Here is a 15,842-nt window from a genome sequence, read left to right as displayed (position 1 = left end):
CTGCCTTTTAACCAGTACAAAGGCCAGCATTATACCTATAAAATAGGTGGCACAGTAGTTAAGTATGTGCTAAGAGAAAGTGAAGGCAAGCCAAATGTCATAAGGCCAGTGTGTCTTGGTAGACCAGCTGTATAAATGAATATGCCTTTGGGCCCACAAGCCTTCCCTCAGGTTTCCAGGGGAAGCAACAAACTTAAAGGCTAAATGCAGGTTTGAGGAGAGCTGAGCTCTCCTTTTTTTGGGGGGTGAGGTGGGTGAGTAGCAGGGCTATTGATCTTATCACTGAGGTCAATTATGCATCATCCAGATGTGCTGTGGGGCCAGGACACTGTTTCAGGACACAAGCTACCTGGCTTAGGGGGCTTCTCTGCAGCAGGCGCAGACAAAGGAACTGGCACCGTGCAAGCAGAGCGCAGTGCCAGATCTGCAGTTACTTCCAGGCTGGCTCTGGAAACAACACAGAGCTATTTTTAGGACAGGACTTGTTTCTTAGGGGCTGCACAGAGGTGCCTGTACTGCTTTTAAACTCGAGCTGCTATGGCTGCCTGGAGGTGTGCTGTGTGCCATGGGGCAGCTCCAGTGTGGGTGATGCCAGGATCTAATGTTCTGCTGTGTTGTATGGTAACAAACTTCGGAATTCCTGTAAAATAATCATGTAAAGCATACTTTAGAAAGACTAGTCAGACTTGGTGAGAATGTCGATTATGGAAATTTGGGAGGGAGAGTGGGATTTAGCCCTTATTCTTTCCTGTTCTAGTAGTCTTAACTTAGAATCTTCGAAACGCTTAGGAAATCTGGAATAGTTCAGAGGTTTTGTAGCTTCTTTAATGCTGCTTATTTTATCTCACAAATCTGCTTTTTGTTGTGTGTTTTTTTTTTTTCTTACAAATCCTTTTAAAATTTTATTTATTTATTTACTAGCCAAGATCTAGTCAGTATTCCACTTTGGATCTGCAAGGTGATGGTATTATATGTGATGGACCTTCCTTCTGAAACGATTCCTTCCATTAGAACAACCTCAGTAGTTGTCATGTCTGCTCACAGGGTGACTGAAATTCAGGCATTGGAGGCATTGATAGCAAAGTTTTTCATGTCGCACATTTCATAAAGATACTTTGGTAGTCTTCATAAGTCAATTTACTGATTACTGGTGTTTCATGCTCCTGAACTGTGTAGCAGAACTGTATAGTTCTGTTGATTTCAACTGAAATGATCACTGAATAATCTACAGTAATGTTGCTTTTTCTTTCTAGAACCAAGATATTTTCATGTACTAGTCAGATTTTTTTTTTTAAAGCTTTTAGCAATAATAGGTAGGCTTTCCTCTTAGATAAATAAACAGGTTTAATATTACATTAATATTTCCTGGGTATTTAAATAGAGTCAGAAAATAAGTTCATTTATTTCAGCAGAGATTGTCTGTGGCTTGTTTCACTGGCATCTGTTTCTGAAATAGAACAAATTTTGGAGGTTCTGATAAAGACTAGCTGCTAATTTACACCTGCTTGTTGTCAGCAAACAGCAGACAGGCATCCTGATTATTTATGCTTTTGTCTATATGGATCTCTAGAATCTGTTTGGCCTCCTTCCCTATTGCTTAAAATTGTTACTTTTTTTTTTTTTTTTCTGGGGGCAAGGTGATAAAATTTTTGGAGCTGCTGCCTCTGTTGCACTTGTTTAAAAAGGACAGGGTTGTGTGTATGGGGGAGAAAAGTCTTGAACTCCAGATGCTGTAACTTGAGTAACTTGAGCATACATTAGTGTGTTACTGCTTGTTTTTTTCATCCTGTTGTAGTTCAGGAATTTGGAGGGAAAAGGTTGGTAGCACTTTAAATAATAATCAGCTCTTCTGAGGCTTAAAATGGTCTTGATGCTCAGAAGAGATGATTTATAATCAACAACAACAACAAAACAAAAAAAAAAACTTGAAAAATACAAAATTTCATCAACGTAAGATGTACCAAAAAAAAAAAAAAAATCGGTCTTGTACCTTGTAATTTGTGTGTTTTCCTCCGCTCTTCAGTGCGGAGGAAACCTAATGAAGTTTTTGAACTTTTCAGGTTGCTACTCCAGGAGTTAAACAAGGACCAGCTTCGCAGTCAGCACCGCAGCAGCCGGTAATAGCTGACAAGCAGGCAGGCCATGAACCTGCCTCTCCTCGAAGTCTTCAGCGCTCAAGGTATGTTGAAATACTTCTCTGTACTGTCCTTTGCTGTTGTTCTGAATCCGGGCTACGTGCTATGTGTTGCAATTTGTGGATTCTTCTTGGCTGTGTATTGAACGTATGATTTAACTCTGCTGCTGCTGAGAGGATGCAGCTACGTATCTTCATTACAGATTTAATGTGGTGGATTCCTCCTTTTGAGGACCATTTCTAAGAGTTCAGTTCACAGAAGCAAAACTCAGTCCTTGTTTCCACCCTGTCTCTCTGGGTTCAATTCTATAAGTGATACCTTATATTCTGATTCTGAGTTCGGGATTTTTTGTTTTCTGTGCAGTTAAGGGATTCAGTGCTTTAACTGTGTGGTTGACTTATTGTTAGATGTTGGCGATGTCTTGCTGTAGTGTAACTTGATTTTTAAATTAGAGCTAATTAGAGCTTTTCTCTAACATACGATTTTGCTGCTTTCATGAAAAAAATAATTAAAATTTCCTTGGCCAGCCTTTTTTTGTGGCAACATTGCAGCCCATTCAGATGTTGCATTTTACCAACATTAGCCTTTGATTTACAGGATATGTTTAGAATCTGTGTCTTGTCTGAAATTTTTCTTTGGGGAGATGTTTTTTCCGTTGTGTATGTAGGATGTTGGGCACTTAATCGTTTTGGCTCCAGAGGCTGTAAGATACTGATGGTGGTGCAGTCAAGAACTAGAACTGTAGCAGGAGGGATACTTGTCTTCAAAAAGTGCATCGTTCCTGAAACCCTGCAAGCTGTGTTGCACTTAAAACTAGATTTTATGGTTGTTGAATAAGGTGTGCAATGTGATACTTAAAAATCAACCAACCAAAAAAAAAAAACCCACCTCTTTCCATGGCAACATCCTCGAAAGCAGCGGTGCTTTCCATATCATAATATAGTCAGGTCTTTTTGGCTGCCCTTCTGGGACTAATTAAGGAGGACTTTGATCGCGTGTTATCATTGCAGTAGCTTCAGTGTCTAGTAATTATGGATGGTGCTGTTTAGATCTTTCTAAATAGTAGTATTAAAAATAAATTTATATTTTTATAAGGAGCAGTTAGGGGTTGGGAGACCTTTTCGGCCTTTGGTCACCTTTTCCCCACGGGAAATCTTGTTGAAGAAGGCACACGTTTTCTGGGGCACGCTCACCATGGGTTGGAGCCTGCGTGAGGTGATACCAGTTAGCATTTGGTCTGCTGTCCCATTCCCTCACCCTTTTGGGATTTAGGACTTCCTGTGCTGGCATAACCACTACCCACATCCAGTTCCCTTCAGATATCTACTGGCCCTCTACAAACCAGTGCTCTGCTTGGCATCAGCATCATCCTGGAGAAGGGAAGCTGGGTTTGACTCAGAAGCTGAACAGCCGAATTAGAAGGGTCATGGGGGCAGCAGCCTCCTGTGTTCAAGGAGGAGTCACAGGAGACCGTGCACAAGTAGAGGAGAGTATGCAGTCTAGTATCAAAGATACAGTGGCAATAGCTTTACCTAAAAACCTAGGTATTGTTTAGTGTCATGTGTCTCTCAAATGTTGCATATATGTGATAGTGGTGTGTTGTGCATCACAGGCTTGTGTGTTTCTGCTGCTTGTTCACTGATTTTACTGATACTCACTGATTTCACTGGTGTCCTGTTCAAAAACAAAACAAAAAGGAATAAGGATCAGGTGATTTGGAAAAATCTGTATGATGGGTATTTTGTTATGTTCAATGCTGTGGAATTGAACAAAATGGACCAGCCACGATGCAGGTTTACTCATCTGCAGATTTCCTACATCTGAGCAGTACTTCTGAACTGATAAAGAATGCACTTTTCCTTCGTAAGAGAAAGCAGTCGCTTGGATTTTGGACTGCTCTTAGGTCTGGCTTCCTTTTGTCTTTTTATACAAACGAGCAACAGCTTCACAACCTGAGCTGTGAATGGGTGGTCCAGAAAGAGGCTGTAACATTAAGGATCTGTTTTTCTACATGGCTCCAGTTTCAACACAGATCCGTTGTGCGGAAGTTTTGAACGTTTCCTTGCTGTTAGTTAGGAAATTAATGCAACATAGGCATACAGTGAGCCTTTCTCTTAAGAGATGATTCCAAAGGCATGCCATGAATTATCACCATTTTAAAAACAAAAAACAAAAATAAATGAGTGTGCCTCTGTAATTAGTTTCATCAGGTTACTGTTCTCCCTTTATTTCTGTAAAGGGCCAGGAATGTTTTTCCCTTTCTTTAGAAAATGCAAAACTGCTGCCGGGAGGTCTTTCCCCCAGTTTTTTTTTACGTGTTGTAAGATTTTTGTATTTTGTAGTAGTGTATTTCACAACCATCCTGTTTTCATGTTCTTGTACAGATGCTTTTGCCTGTCTGGAAACATTTCATTACTTGTGGCACAGACAGTCTGTAATTCATTTAGCAGCTAAGGCGGGTATTTGGCATTAGTGAAGCATTAAAAACCAAACCAGTAGCTTCGTATCATTGCTGCATCAGTAGCTCCCCCTGCTGCTAACGTAGCAATGCTAGGATGTTTTATGACAGTGTGTTCTACTCATAATTAAGATAAAACTGTATTTTTGAGAAACCCACAGACTTAGTTATTTCCCTGGAATGTTTGATGTCTTGAGATTTCTGCCGGTTAGGTAGGAGTTAGGGAAGTCAGGATGATAAATGAGGGAAACAACTCACAGAGGGACTTTGATCCTATTGCAGCTAAGGTAGAAATAAGCACTGAAGGTCATGCCTCAGTTCTGCTTAGTAAATAAATACAGCCTTTCTCTAAACCAGCAGTATGCTGATGCTGTGTGAATACACAGAATGATTTCGATTGGAAAAGACTTCCAGTTGTGATCTAGTCCAAGTCTCAACTCAAAATAGGACCAAAGATCAAGTTGTTTTGGTGATTTTTGAATGTCTCTAAGGATAGGAGCTTTGCAGGCTCTCTGGGCATCTCCTTTGAACGTTTGACTACCCTCACAGTGATTTATTTTTTTTCCTTGTGTCTAATTAGAATTTCCTTTGTTTCAACTTGCACCTCTGCCTCTTGGCCTACAACAGTGCATCTCTGAGGAGAGTCTGGCCCCTCTCCCCATATGTAGTTGAAGACAGTAAGAAGATCCTCCATCCCCCTCCCCCCAGTCTTCTGTTTTCCAGACAGAACAAATCCAGTTCTTAGAGCTTCTCCTGGCGTGTGCTTCAGCCCTCTAAACTCTGTGGTCCTCTGCTGGATTCCTCTGGTATGGCAACTTCTTTCTTGCCCAGTTTTGGGCTGCACACTGCACCGTACTCCAGGTACTGTGGCTTTTACTAGGAGAGAGGAGGAATTGCTTTCTTCAGCTGTGCTCTTTCTGATACATCCCAGCTTGTGCTTGGCCTTCTTTGCCACAGGGATTCATTGCTGACCTGCATTTAATTTGTCTGCTGGAATCCTCAGGTCCTTTTCTGCAGAGTTTTACCCCCTTAGCAGCAGCTAGCCTGTGCTGTTCTGTGGGGTGGTTCCAGTGATGTTGCAAAGGGGAATTCCAGCCCAGCTGCAGGACTTTGCCTTTTCTTTATTTTTTTTTTTCTTTTTGAAATTGATTCCTGTCTGTCCATTCGTGTCCCTCTGGAGAACAACCCACCCTACAACATACTGACTGTTCCTCCCATCTGCAAACTCACCAGAGGAGCTCTCTGTGGCATCATCTGTGTCATTAATAAAGACCTAATACAGCATTGGCCCCAATATGGATCAGTGGAGGACAGCATTAGGCTCACTGGCGTGCAGTTGGACTTTGTCCTGCTGACTCAACCCTTTCGGGCTGACAATCCAGTCAGTTTCTGTTCACCTTGCACGTGAAACATGGACATCAGTGAGTGAGGAGTTAAGCTATAAGAAAACTAGAGGAGACCATGTCAGAGGCCTTGCTGAAGGCTGATAAACAGCATCCCTGCTTTCTCCTGTCCTCTAAGCCGATCATCTCATTGGGGAAGTAAATGAGGTTGGTCAGGCAGAATTTGCCCGTGACAGATCCATACTGACTCTATTTTGCTTTTTAGTTTTTTGTGTACTTGGAAATGGTTTCCAGGCAGGCTTGCTCCATAATCTTCAGAGACTGAGATTAGGTTTACAGGCCTCTAGTTCCCCAGTTCATCCTCCTCGGGTGCTTCCTGAAGATGGCTATAATGGAACATCTTCTTACTCCCGCATCATCAGGCAATCTTCCTGCTCACCTCCATGCTTTGACGTGATGCAGCACCTCAGTTATACCAGCCAGCCAAAAAAAAATACAAAAAAAAAAAAAAAAAGACGAAAAAGTCACTGACTATTTTGGCCTCATCCATGTCCTTTATCAGTAGGTTCCCTTGCCTTATAGAGGGGACAGCCCCACCTGTTCCTCAGCCTTTCTTTGCTGCTGATGTGCAGCACTTGGTACACTCACATTCTTGGATAGTTCCAGCTTCAGCTTCAAAATCTAAATTTCAATTTTTTCCTTACCAACTGAACATTTCTTATTTCTACCCTTAGCCATTTTTACTGGTAAGTGGTTTAAAGTGGTTAAACCAATTACTGAAGAGAACATGTAGCATGAAGTAATACTGTTCTTTCCCCTCGTTATGTTTTACATTCCTTTTTACAACTTTTACTGTCTGAAAGCAGGGGAGATTTTTAGGGGAGTGTGCCAGGCCTAATTTTTTAGGGGAGTGTGTCAGACTGTTTGTTTGGAAAGCTGGTGTACTGTGCGAGTGTGAGCCATTCGGGTAAATGGCTGGGCACTGGGCTGTGAAGATTGTGGCGTTGTGCTGGGGTGTTGTGGCAGTCCTCAAGGGGGTGGTTAGGAGGTGAATTGTGATAGCTCCTCTCAGACTTGTTTCTTTACGGTACTTGCAAATAAGCAGTAAGAAAATTTTAAGAAATAGACTGAAATTATGGGCGTGGTGAAAGTTACTACCAGTGCAAGAGGAGACTGATTGTGAGCAAGTGCATCTTGTGAGTAATGGCTAGGTACTTAATTAGTGCTACCATTTCTCAGCATATTTAGTGCCAAAGAAAATCATAATTGTGAGGTACCATCGCTCTTATGATACTATGAAAAGGGATATTCTTTTTCCTGCTCAAGATTGCTGCTTCCTTTGCCTTCCCTTGCAAGGATGGTGAGGACAGAGGCAGACTGAACTCATCCTGACCTATCAGTGCCCGGCATGCTTTAACCAGTGCTACTCCTGCCTCTTATTTCAGTGCAAGAGCAGAGCCTCCCTCTGGGTGTGGAGGGGCCGTGGAAACGATTGAGAGCACTGGGAAAGGATGTAAGAATATAAAAGTCTTGTTTTGGCAAGGGCCACGGGAGTAAAAAAGGGTATGTGGTGAAACTCCACCTGCAGCTCTGGCAGTTGTCAGATGCAGTTGGATCCAAATGGCGTGAGCATGGCATTTGTGCTGGTGTTGATGCCGAGGCTTCTAGGCACGTGGAAATTAAGTGATTTTCATTTTTTTGGGGGGAACTTCTGTAACTTGTTGGGCTGAATGTTAGGTGTTCAGCTTGTATACCACAGCTTTGTTGAGGGAAGTGGTACAAAGGAAACAATAAAAGACTTCTTTAACATGAGAGTTTACAAGCTATGTGTAAGGTGAAGGGTGGGTACTTGGAAATTGGGACTACAAGGATTAGCCAGTCATATGAGTTTACCAAAATTTAGTTGAGCAGTACCCACCTCTTTTAGACACTGCAGTAGGAGTAGGCTTTTAATGAGATAGGATTTGTAGAAATGAACTTGATATGATCCCTCCCGTACATGTGGAGCATCATGAGGTAGAGAGGAAAAGTGTCTTGTAAAGTGGAGTGAGAGGGCAACTATTTGAGGAATGTGATTTAAAAAAGCAATGCTTAAAGCAATAACTAGAATACTTTATAGGTAATGTAATATTGAACTGGATGGATGGCAAAAGACTGTTACCAAAAGATCAGCATGAGAGGCTTGTTTAGTAAAAATTTGCAGAGTTTTTTGACCAAGAAATACAGATGCAAAATAGAATTGGAACCGTTGCGTTCAGAAAATGTGGAAGTCAGTTTTGCTTGCATGCAGAGATTGAAAGAGGCCAGTGAAAGGCTTTGTTCAGGGTACAGTGGCTTTGAGTTGGCTTACAGTGTAAAGTTATTAACTGAACATGTCTTTTGGTCCCACTTTTTTTGCTTCTGTGAACAAATTCTCCAGTAACCCATTGCCATTTTTCTGGTTCATGTGCTAATGTGAATATATTCAAATAAAGCAGTCGAGTTGGTAGCTACAAATGTGCTGCTGCTGTGATGCTTCTGGTTTTCTTAACACCTGAAGCAAGGATGTAGTGTATCAGCAGTCCCCTAGGCATTGGTGTTTTGGCACTGGTAAATGGCTAAACTCCTCAGAGCCCATATGGGTGTATTTTTAGATCAGGAAATCAGGCTTTGTGCTTAATAACTATTGTGGTGCTTGCTGTTAATCTCTTGAATAGAGCTGCCTGGCTCTGATGCATGGTTACTGAAAATCTTAGGTTTGCAGCTATTTGCATATGTAACAAGAAGGTGAATATGCATGTATATATTCTCTGTGTAACACTAAAATATAGGCACAGCTTACATTTCTTGAACAGCTATCACAGTTTCAAAGGAAAAAAAAACCTCTGCCATGCTGTAGCACTCAGATGGTTCCCATGTTACCACGATGTTTGTGGAAAAGTGCCACAGGGCTGATCTACCAGCAATATTTATGGTTTAAATGCTTCATGTATTTTGTGGCTGGAAGCAGTGAATTGTGATTTTCTCTACATGTTTACATATGTTTTTAGATGCTTATTTTTCTTAAATTCTTTCCTCTAGTAGTCAAAGAAGCCCATCACCAGGTCCAAATCATACCTCTAGCACTAGTGCATCGAATTCAACATCTGCACCGCAGAATACATCTGTACGACCCACTTGTTCATTAACACCTACGCTAGCAGCACACTTCAATGAAAACCTTATAAAGCATGTTCAAGGCTGGCCTGCAGACCACGCGGAAAAGCAGGTGAGTACGCTTCTGCTCTGCTCCTTCTGAGGCTGCTAAACGGGTAGCTTTAAAACTCTTTGTTACCCAGGTTGCTTTTTCTAGAAATTGGAAGCATCTTTAAAAACCAGAAACATGCTTGTCCTCAGCCAGAAAGAGGGGGGAGGTTAGGCCAGACCTTGTAGGCTTTACATGCGATTACTGCTTAGCAGTTGGGTATTTTCTTGCTTAACGTACCAGTGCTTTTGAAATTCTCTCCGATGGAAGAATAGTCATCATAGCTATTTTCTCTTATTGCCAGAGTTCTGTTGAAATTTACAAAGAACATGAATTTCAACATAGTTTTTCAATAACAACAGTATCTTTGCTATGTGGAAGATGTCATTAATTAGGTGACATAGTTAAAACTATGTGAGACCAATCCACAGTTGGAGCCACTGAGTTATTAACTCTTCGCAGTGAAAAAAGAACTGTGCTTTGTTTGTTGCACCTGTTTTTTAAGGTGATGTAGGGGTCTCAGACTAAATTTGGACTTCATATTTTTGTTTGTTTTTTGTTTCCATATATGGAAATCCATAGAATTGTTATCGTTATTTTATAAGTGCACAAAACATACCCTTTTGGTGGTAATATGGGGAAACTGGATGCATGTCAGCTACTTGAAATGTGTTACTCAAAGAAACCATACTGATACTGAGTCCAGTTCAAGGCCTTTCTGTCACAGGCAAACCAGTCTGACACAGGCTGTCAGGTATTAACCTTACTTAGCCCAGCTGACTTTGGTCTTTTGGCTGCATGCTGGCTCAAGGCTACACAGGAAGTTTTTGGCAAGTAACTTGCAGGGTGACTCTTAGAAGTGCAGTCTAGGCTCATTCTCTTTGTGGATTCTTGGTTGTTGCCTTGTTTTTTTTTCCTCATTAAGTTTTAAATACAGTTTTAAGCTATTGAAAAGCTGCGCTGAGTCAAAGCACCATTGCTGGGGAAGGTGTGCTGTCATAAGGATGTGATACAGCACAGTCACTTCTCCCCGTGGCCTTGGCCCAGTGCTTGGAGAGTTCAGATTGGTAGCGTTATTTTCACTGCGTACTAAACACCTTTTAATAACAATCTTATATGCAAAAATGATTCTAAGACCTTCTGGGTGAAGTTGCTTTAAGATGGATGGCTGGACACCTTAAAAACTACTTAAAGAGTGGTTATTGCTGGTTTGCTCTAAAAGCTATGGAGCTGTGTATGCAGGACATGAGATGATGATGTCCCGCTGGAGCCTAGGTGTACTCCTGGATGTCAACACAATCCAGAAAAGAAAACTTAATGGAGGGAATTAGATCACAAAGTTCTTTGACCTGGATAAATTCCAGAAGTTGATGAAGACCTCTGCTAAATACAGTTCTGTTCAGGAAGGGAAAAATGAGGTGTACAAGTACTTCAGCAGATGTTGTGGATTAACCCTGGTAGGCAGTTAGGCAGCACACAGCTACTTGCTCACTGCCCCTGCTGAGCTAGGGGACAGAACTGGAAGAACACAAGTGCGAGAACTCCTGGACTGAGATGAAGGTAGCTTAATAAAGAAAAGGGAGGGGAAACAAACAAAACAAAACAAGGCAAGGCAATGCAAAAGCCATTGCTCACCACCAGCTTACTAACCAATGCCCAACCAGTCCTGAAGCAACAGCAACCCCTGGAATATTGCACCCACCCTCCCACTGCCCCCCCAGTTTTCTTGCTGAGCGTGATGTTATGTGATCTGGGATCTCTCTTTGGTACTGTTTGGGTCAGCTCTCGCAGCTGTGTCCTTCCCCAGCCTCATACACACCCCCAGCCTGCTTGCTGGGCAGGCAGCATGCGAAACAGAAGGCCTTGACAGCGTGTAAGCAGTGCTCAGCAGTAGTTACAGCACGGGTCTGTTATCAGTACTGCTTCAGGTACACAGCCAAAACACAGCATCATACAGGCTGCTGTGAAGAAAACTAACTCCATCCTAGCCGGACGCAGTGTGGCAGAGACCGACATTGCTAAACAGTAATACCACAGGGAAGGATCTATTTGAGAAATCAACTTTTTTTCATCGTGCTGCTAGCAAGAAGTCCTCTTTCTATATCTCTGTGATGCAGAGAACCTCTGAGTAATTGCACTACTGTTCTTGGTGCTGTTGAGTTAGCTGGAATCACATATCCAGTTCAGTGACAAGAGGTTAAGAAATCTTCAAACTGGGAAGATCGGTCGTGTCTTCTGAGCATACACATCTGCTCATCTCCGCGTGGCTAAGTGGAAACACCAAAGTAATGGAGTTTGTCTAGAAGAGAACACCTGCGGAGGGTTAAGTTTTGTTTTCTATATGAAGTAGGTGAAAAGAAGATGGCATTCAACTGTTTTTGTCACTGAAGCTTAATTTAGATGGGAAATTTAAGTTGACCATTGAAAAAGCGGCTGGAGGCTCTTAACTACTTGAACAAATTAATTAGCACATGACAGGGTTCTGAGTTTCCTAACTTATAAGATGATTCAATAAACATTTGTTAGGATCAAGGATATCTGAACCATTCCTGCATCAGTCTGAGTTAACATAATCTATTGACATCCAGTATAATTTCTGATTCTAAATGGGCTTTTTTAGAGAATTCACTGCTCTTCTGATTTAATTTACAGTGCGTTCAGAAGTCATAGCACTTCAGAAGTTACAGTGCTTTGCTGTTTCAAGACATTAATCCAGCAGTCCTTTGGCTACAGCCAGTTGTTTACAGTGCTTGAGTCAAAATCCTAACCTTTATATTTAATTGTTGCAGGCATCAAGATTACGTGAGGAAGCCCACAACATGGGAAGTGTTCATATGTCAGAAATTTGTACTGAATTAAAGAATTTAAGATCTTTAGTTCGAGTATGTGAAATTCAAGCAACTTTGCGTGAGCAAAGGTAAGTGGGTTTGTTTTCAAAAGCATAATTTTCAAGGTGGCATTAGAGTTCCCATTCGGGTATTGTTTTGCATGAGCTGTGTTTTCTGATGGCTTTGTAAGCAAGCTGATTGTTACCAGGGGTGAGAGTTGTCTTCCTTCTGTGCGTTCTGTTTCCCAGACTGATAACAGTTGATAGTGCCTAGTGAATAGAGGCAGATATGCAACATCTGTATATATTTTTGCTTATACAGGTGGAGAAGACATCTTTCCAGATACATTGGTGGGTTAAGATTCTCACAGTAGTTCAGAATAATTCTAAAATACCTGTCCATACTTGATGCATAGATTATATAGATACACATCTATGTGGTTTATACTGGTCTTAAACACTACAATTTTCATGAGCCTTTTATTGGGTCAAACAAGTCTGACGAGTTCTTGTTGATATCACAAGCTAAGGAAAAATAAATCTGTTATTTGGGTAGGAGGTATCTCAGAAGGTCTTGGGGTTCTCTAGTGAGAAAGAGGTGATTATGGCAAAGTAGACTTCTGCTTCTCAAGTCAGTAATGGAGAGTGTCTTTCTTATTAACAGCATGGTTGTGTATTGTTTCAGAGACTGTTGTGCAACATCGAAAAGTTTAGTCTTACTGCATGTTCTGACACATTTTTCATTGGTAGTCATGATCTTGAGTTAACTTTCATACTAAGTTTCCTTTCTGAATGATGTTATCCTGTATACTGTGACACTGAAGTTTGACTACAGTGATTCTTATTTCCTAGTTCATTCAGCCTTAGTAGTGTTGTATGCTTTTTAAACAGCTAGTTCTGTCCCAGAAGCTCTTGCTTTTTGGCAGTTGGTAAAACAATCCTCGTAATCAGAAGTAGGCTGTAAAAAGATTTGTACAATTTCCCTAATAAAAAAATATAAAATGTTAATTCTTTCATAGCTTCATAGTGTCATTATATAAATTATAGTTTCTGTAGGAACTGCTTGGTTCCTTACAGATGAAGTAAAACCTCTTAAGCTTTCATTTCTGTGTCTGGAGGCACATTTTATCTGACATAACATGTCAAATGCCATTGCTGAGCTCCCTAAATGGCACCTTGTTTCTTGTACACCATGTATCCTTAAGCCATGAATGGATATGGATGATCATGACTTTGAATCTCTGATAATCTTTCTTTTGCTTTTGCTGCCATCCCAAAGACAATGAATATGTGGCATAAGTAATAATTTGGGTGGGTGGATAGGGGGAAGCCTTCACAAAGTATGGGATGATCAAAGCCTATCAACCTGAATGATGATAACATTTCTGTATTTTTGTACTGAATAGAACTATTTAGGTTCGTTGTGAGAAGGAACTTGATCTTTGTTCAAAGCAAGTGTATTGTTTGAACCAGAAGTGACAGTTTGTGAAATGACACTCTTCACTCACTGGTGCATTTCATACGCCTGTACCTTTTGAGCTTAATGTGTTTTTCAGTGTGTCTGTCCTGATTGTTTATCTGCTTTTTAGTAGAAAATTGATTTTTACTGAACTGGGGATGTATTTGAAAAGGGTTCTACAAAAGTCTGCTAAAGTGGATGCACTTTCTTTATCTTATTAAAGCTGTTTCGGACTTGCAGAATATTTGTCATGTTTCAACTCTTTCTTAATTTTTTCTTCATTCATATGCTTGCATTACACTTCAGCGTTATGGAAAGTTGTTACAAAATATTTATTAAAAACTTCAGGAAACGCTATCTAAACCACATGTTTGTTAACTGAAATAATTGCTTAGGCCTGTGCAGTAGTAGAGGAAAAGTTCATAAGGGAAGTGCTAGCAACAAAATTGATTTCTAAGTAAGTGTAGTTGCAGCTTTTTTCTTGGATCTTGTAATAAAGGAATTTTCCATAACTAGAGGCAAACCTCAGAATATTTTTTTCCTCTACCAGTCATAGAGCCAAATACTAGAAAAAAAGGTTTTGCCTAGAAGAAAACTTCCTTGTTTAAAACTCCTTCACTAAATTACTCTGTATGTGGCTGAACCAAACTAAAATACATCGGGCCGTGTTATAGAGATAAGTGTTTTAGGGAAACAAGAGCATGTGTAACTCTCCTGCCTGCACTGTTACCTAAATCTAGTGCAATATAAAATCCTTCAGAACAATGGGAGGAAATCAGTTAAAAGACGTGAGGGCAATGGCTTGTGTCTCTAGTGGCACTGTCTCTCCAAGAACAGGCAAGTTCAGATAGAAAACAAGGCTATGGAGGAAAAAAAAACTGTAACCTCTGTACCACTGGAGGTACTGAGGCTAGGGTGGGGACAGAGGAGCATTGTATTTGCTGAAAACTTGAGTGCTTTGGGTTGTTGGACAGTTTGGAAAACTGCATCCCAGACATAATAACATTTTTCAGAATATTGAGCTCATGTACTCTTCTACTGCGTTCCACTTCTTCTTGAAGTTAAATTCAGCTGAATAGGAGGCTTAAATGTCACCGTGTTTTGGTCATAATGAAACTCAGCAGCTTAGTTTTCTGAATAACGGAATCTAATCCTGCAGGTTTCTGCACCTGCACACGGAGCCTGTAGGTGATTAAATAGATTGGGAATTCGTTTTAAAATACTTCCAAGTTTATTAATGGAGCTAAGAAGCTTGGAATCTTTCCAGGAAATTGTAAAGTATTTGTGTAGATACTTGCACTTAATGTCTCTGTACGATGAAAATGTTTACGCTAATTCTTTTTTTCTTTTCTCTTGCAGGATACTATTTTTGAGACAACAAATTAAAGAACTTGAAAAGCTAAAGAATCAGAATTCCTTCATGGTGTGAAAAGTTGTAAACAATTGCACATGGTTTTGAGTACAGGAACTATGAAACTGATGCCCAGTCTTAACACTTTTGAGCTGCATTTGAGTAGACTTTGGACCGTTGAGCTGGGCAGAAAAAAAGATGACATGGGGAAGGGGACAGGAGGGAGTCAAATTCAGGGGAAAGATACAAGAATGATTTGTAAAACCCTTGAAATGTAGATTTCTTGTAGATGTATTCTTCACGTTGTAAATATGTTTTGTAGAGTGAAGCCATGGGAAGCCATGTGTATCAGAGCTTAGACATCCAAAACTAATCAATGCTGAGGTGGCTAAATACCTAGCCTTTTACATGTAAACCTGTCTGCAAAAATTAGCTTTCTTTTTTTTCTTTTTTTTTTCTTTTTTTTTTTTTTTTTTAGTTAATTTATCGTTCAGAAATCTTGCATTTCCTAAAATTCAATGCAAGCGCCAGGCGATCTGTGTCTAAGGCTGCAACAATTGGGGTAATGTACAAAAATATCATGAAACAACTGTTTCCACACTTGCACCGAATCAAGAGCAGTGCTTCTCCATTTCTGTTTTACAGAGAAATGTTTTTCATTTTCTGTGTTCCATTTCCCCGTGAAATCCTAAATCTGATTTTATCAGTTTTTTAATGCTTCTAATTTTCTCTTTTTCTTAAGGCACTGTTGCTATGGCACTTTTTCTATAATCTTTTCATTCCTGTGTACAGTAGCTTAAAATTGCAGTGATTGAGCATAACCCACTTGTTTGTATAAATTATTGAAACGTATTTCCATTTGCACCCTGTAAGAATGGACTTATAGTACTGCTGGGCATGTGTGCTGAAAGTACATTACTTGCTCAAATATAAAGAAATAGCCCAATGAACATGTTAACATGGTTGTGGGAGGGGAAAGAGGAAAAAAAAAAAAAGCTAGTCAGATGTGAATTGTATCTGTTGTAATAAACATGTTAAAACAAAGA

General features: G+C 40.4%; 1 protein-coding gene across 5 annotated transcripts in view; it reads left to right on the top strand.

The window, feature by feature from the left end:
• Positions 1-15,042, top strand: part of WAC (WW domain containing adaptor with coiled-coil) — a 58,686-nt gene extending 43,644 nt beyond the window's left edge. For 3 of the 5 annotated variants that reach the window (XM_068673635.1, XM_068673638.1, XM_068673634.1), the window contains exons 11-14: positions 2,061-2,179; positions 8,997-9,183; positions 11,949-12,076; positions 14,805-15,042. In XM_068673635.1, coding sequence (XP_068529736.1) covers positions 2,061-2,179; positions 8,997-9,183; positions 11,949-12,076; positions 14,805-14,874 — 504 coding nt within the window. In that variant the 3' untranslated portion in view covers positions 14,875-15,042. The remainder of the gene's footprint in view (positions 1-2,060; positions 2,180-8,996; positions 9,184-11,948; positions 12,077-14,804) is intronic. The other 2 variants (XM_068673637.1, XM_068673636.1) reach the window with 1 other exon arrangement.
• Positions 15,043-15,842: the final 800 nt, after the last annotated feature.

The sequence above is a fragment of the Anas acuta genome, chromosome 2 (assembly GCF_963932015.1).
Source record: "Anas acuta chromosome 2, bAnaAcu1.1, whole genome shotgun sequence".
In the NCBI taxonomy this organism is placed as follows: domain Eukaryota; kingdom Metazoa; phylum Chordata; class Aves; order Anseriformes; family Anatidae; genus Anas; species Anas acuta.
The sequence above is the reverse complement of the archived record's forward strand: the minus strand, read 5'-3'. Positions and strand labels throughout refer to the sequence as shown.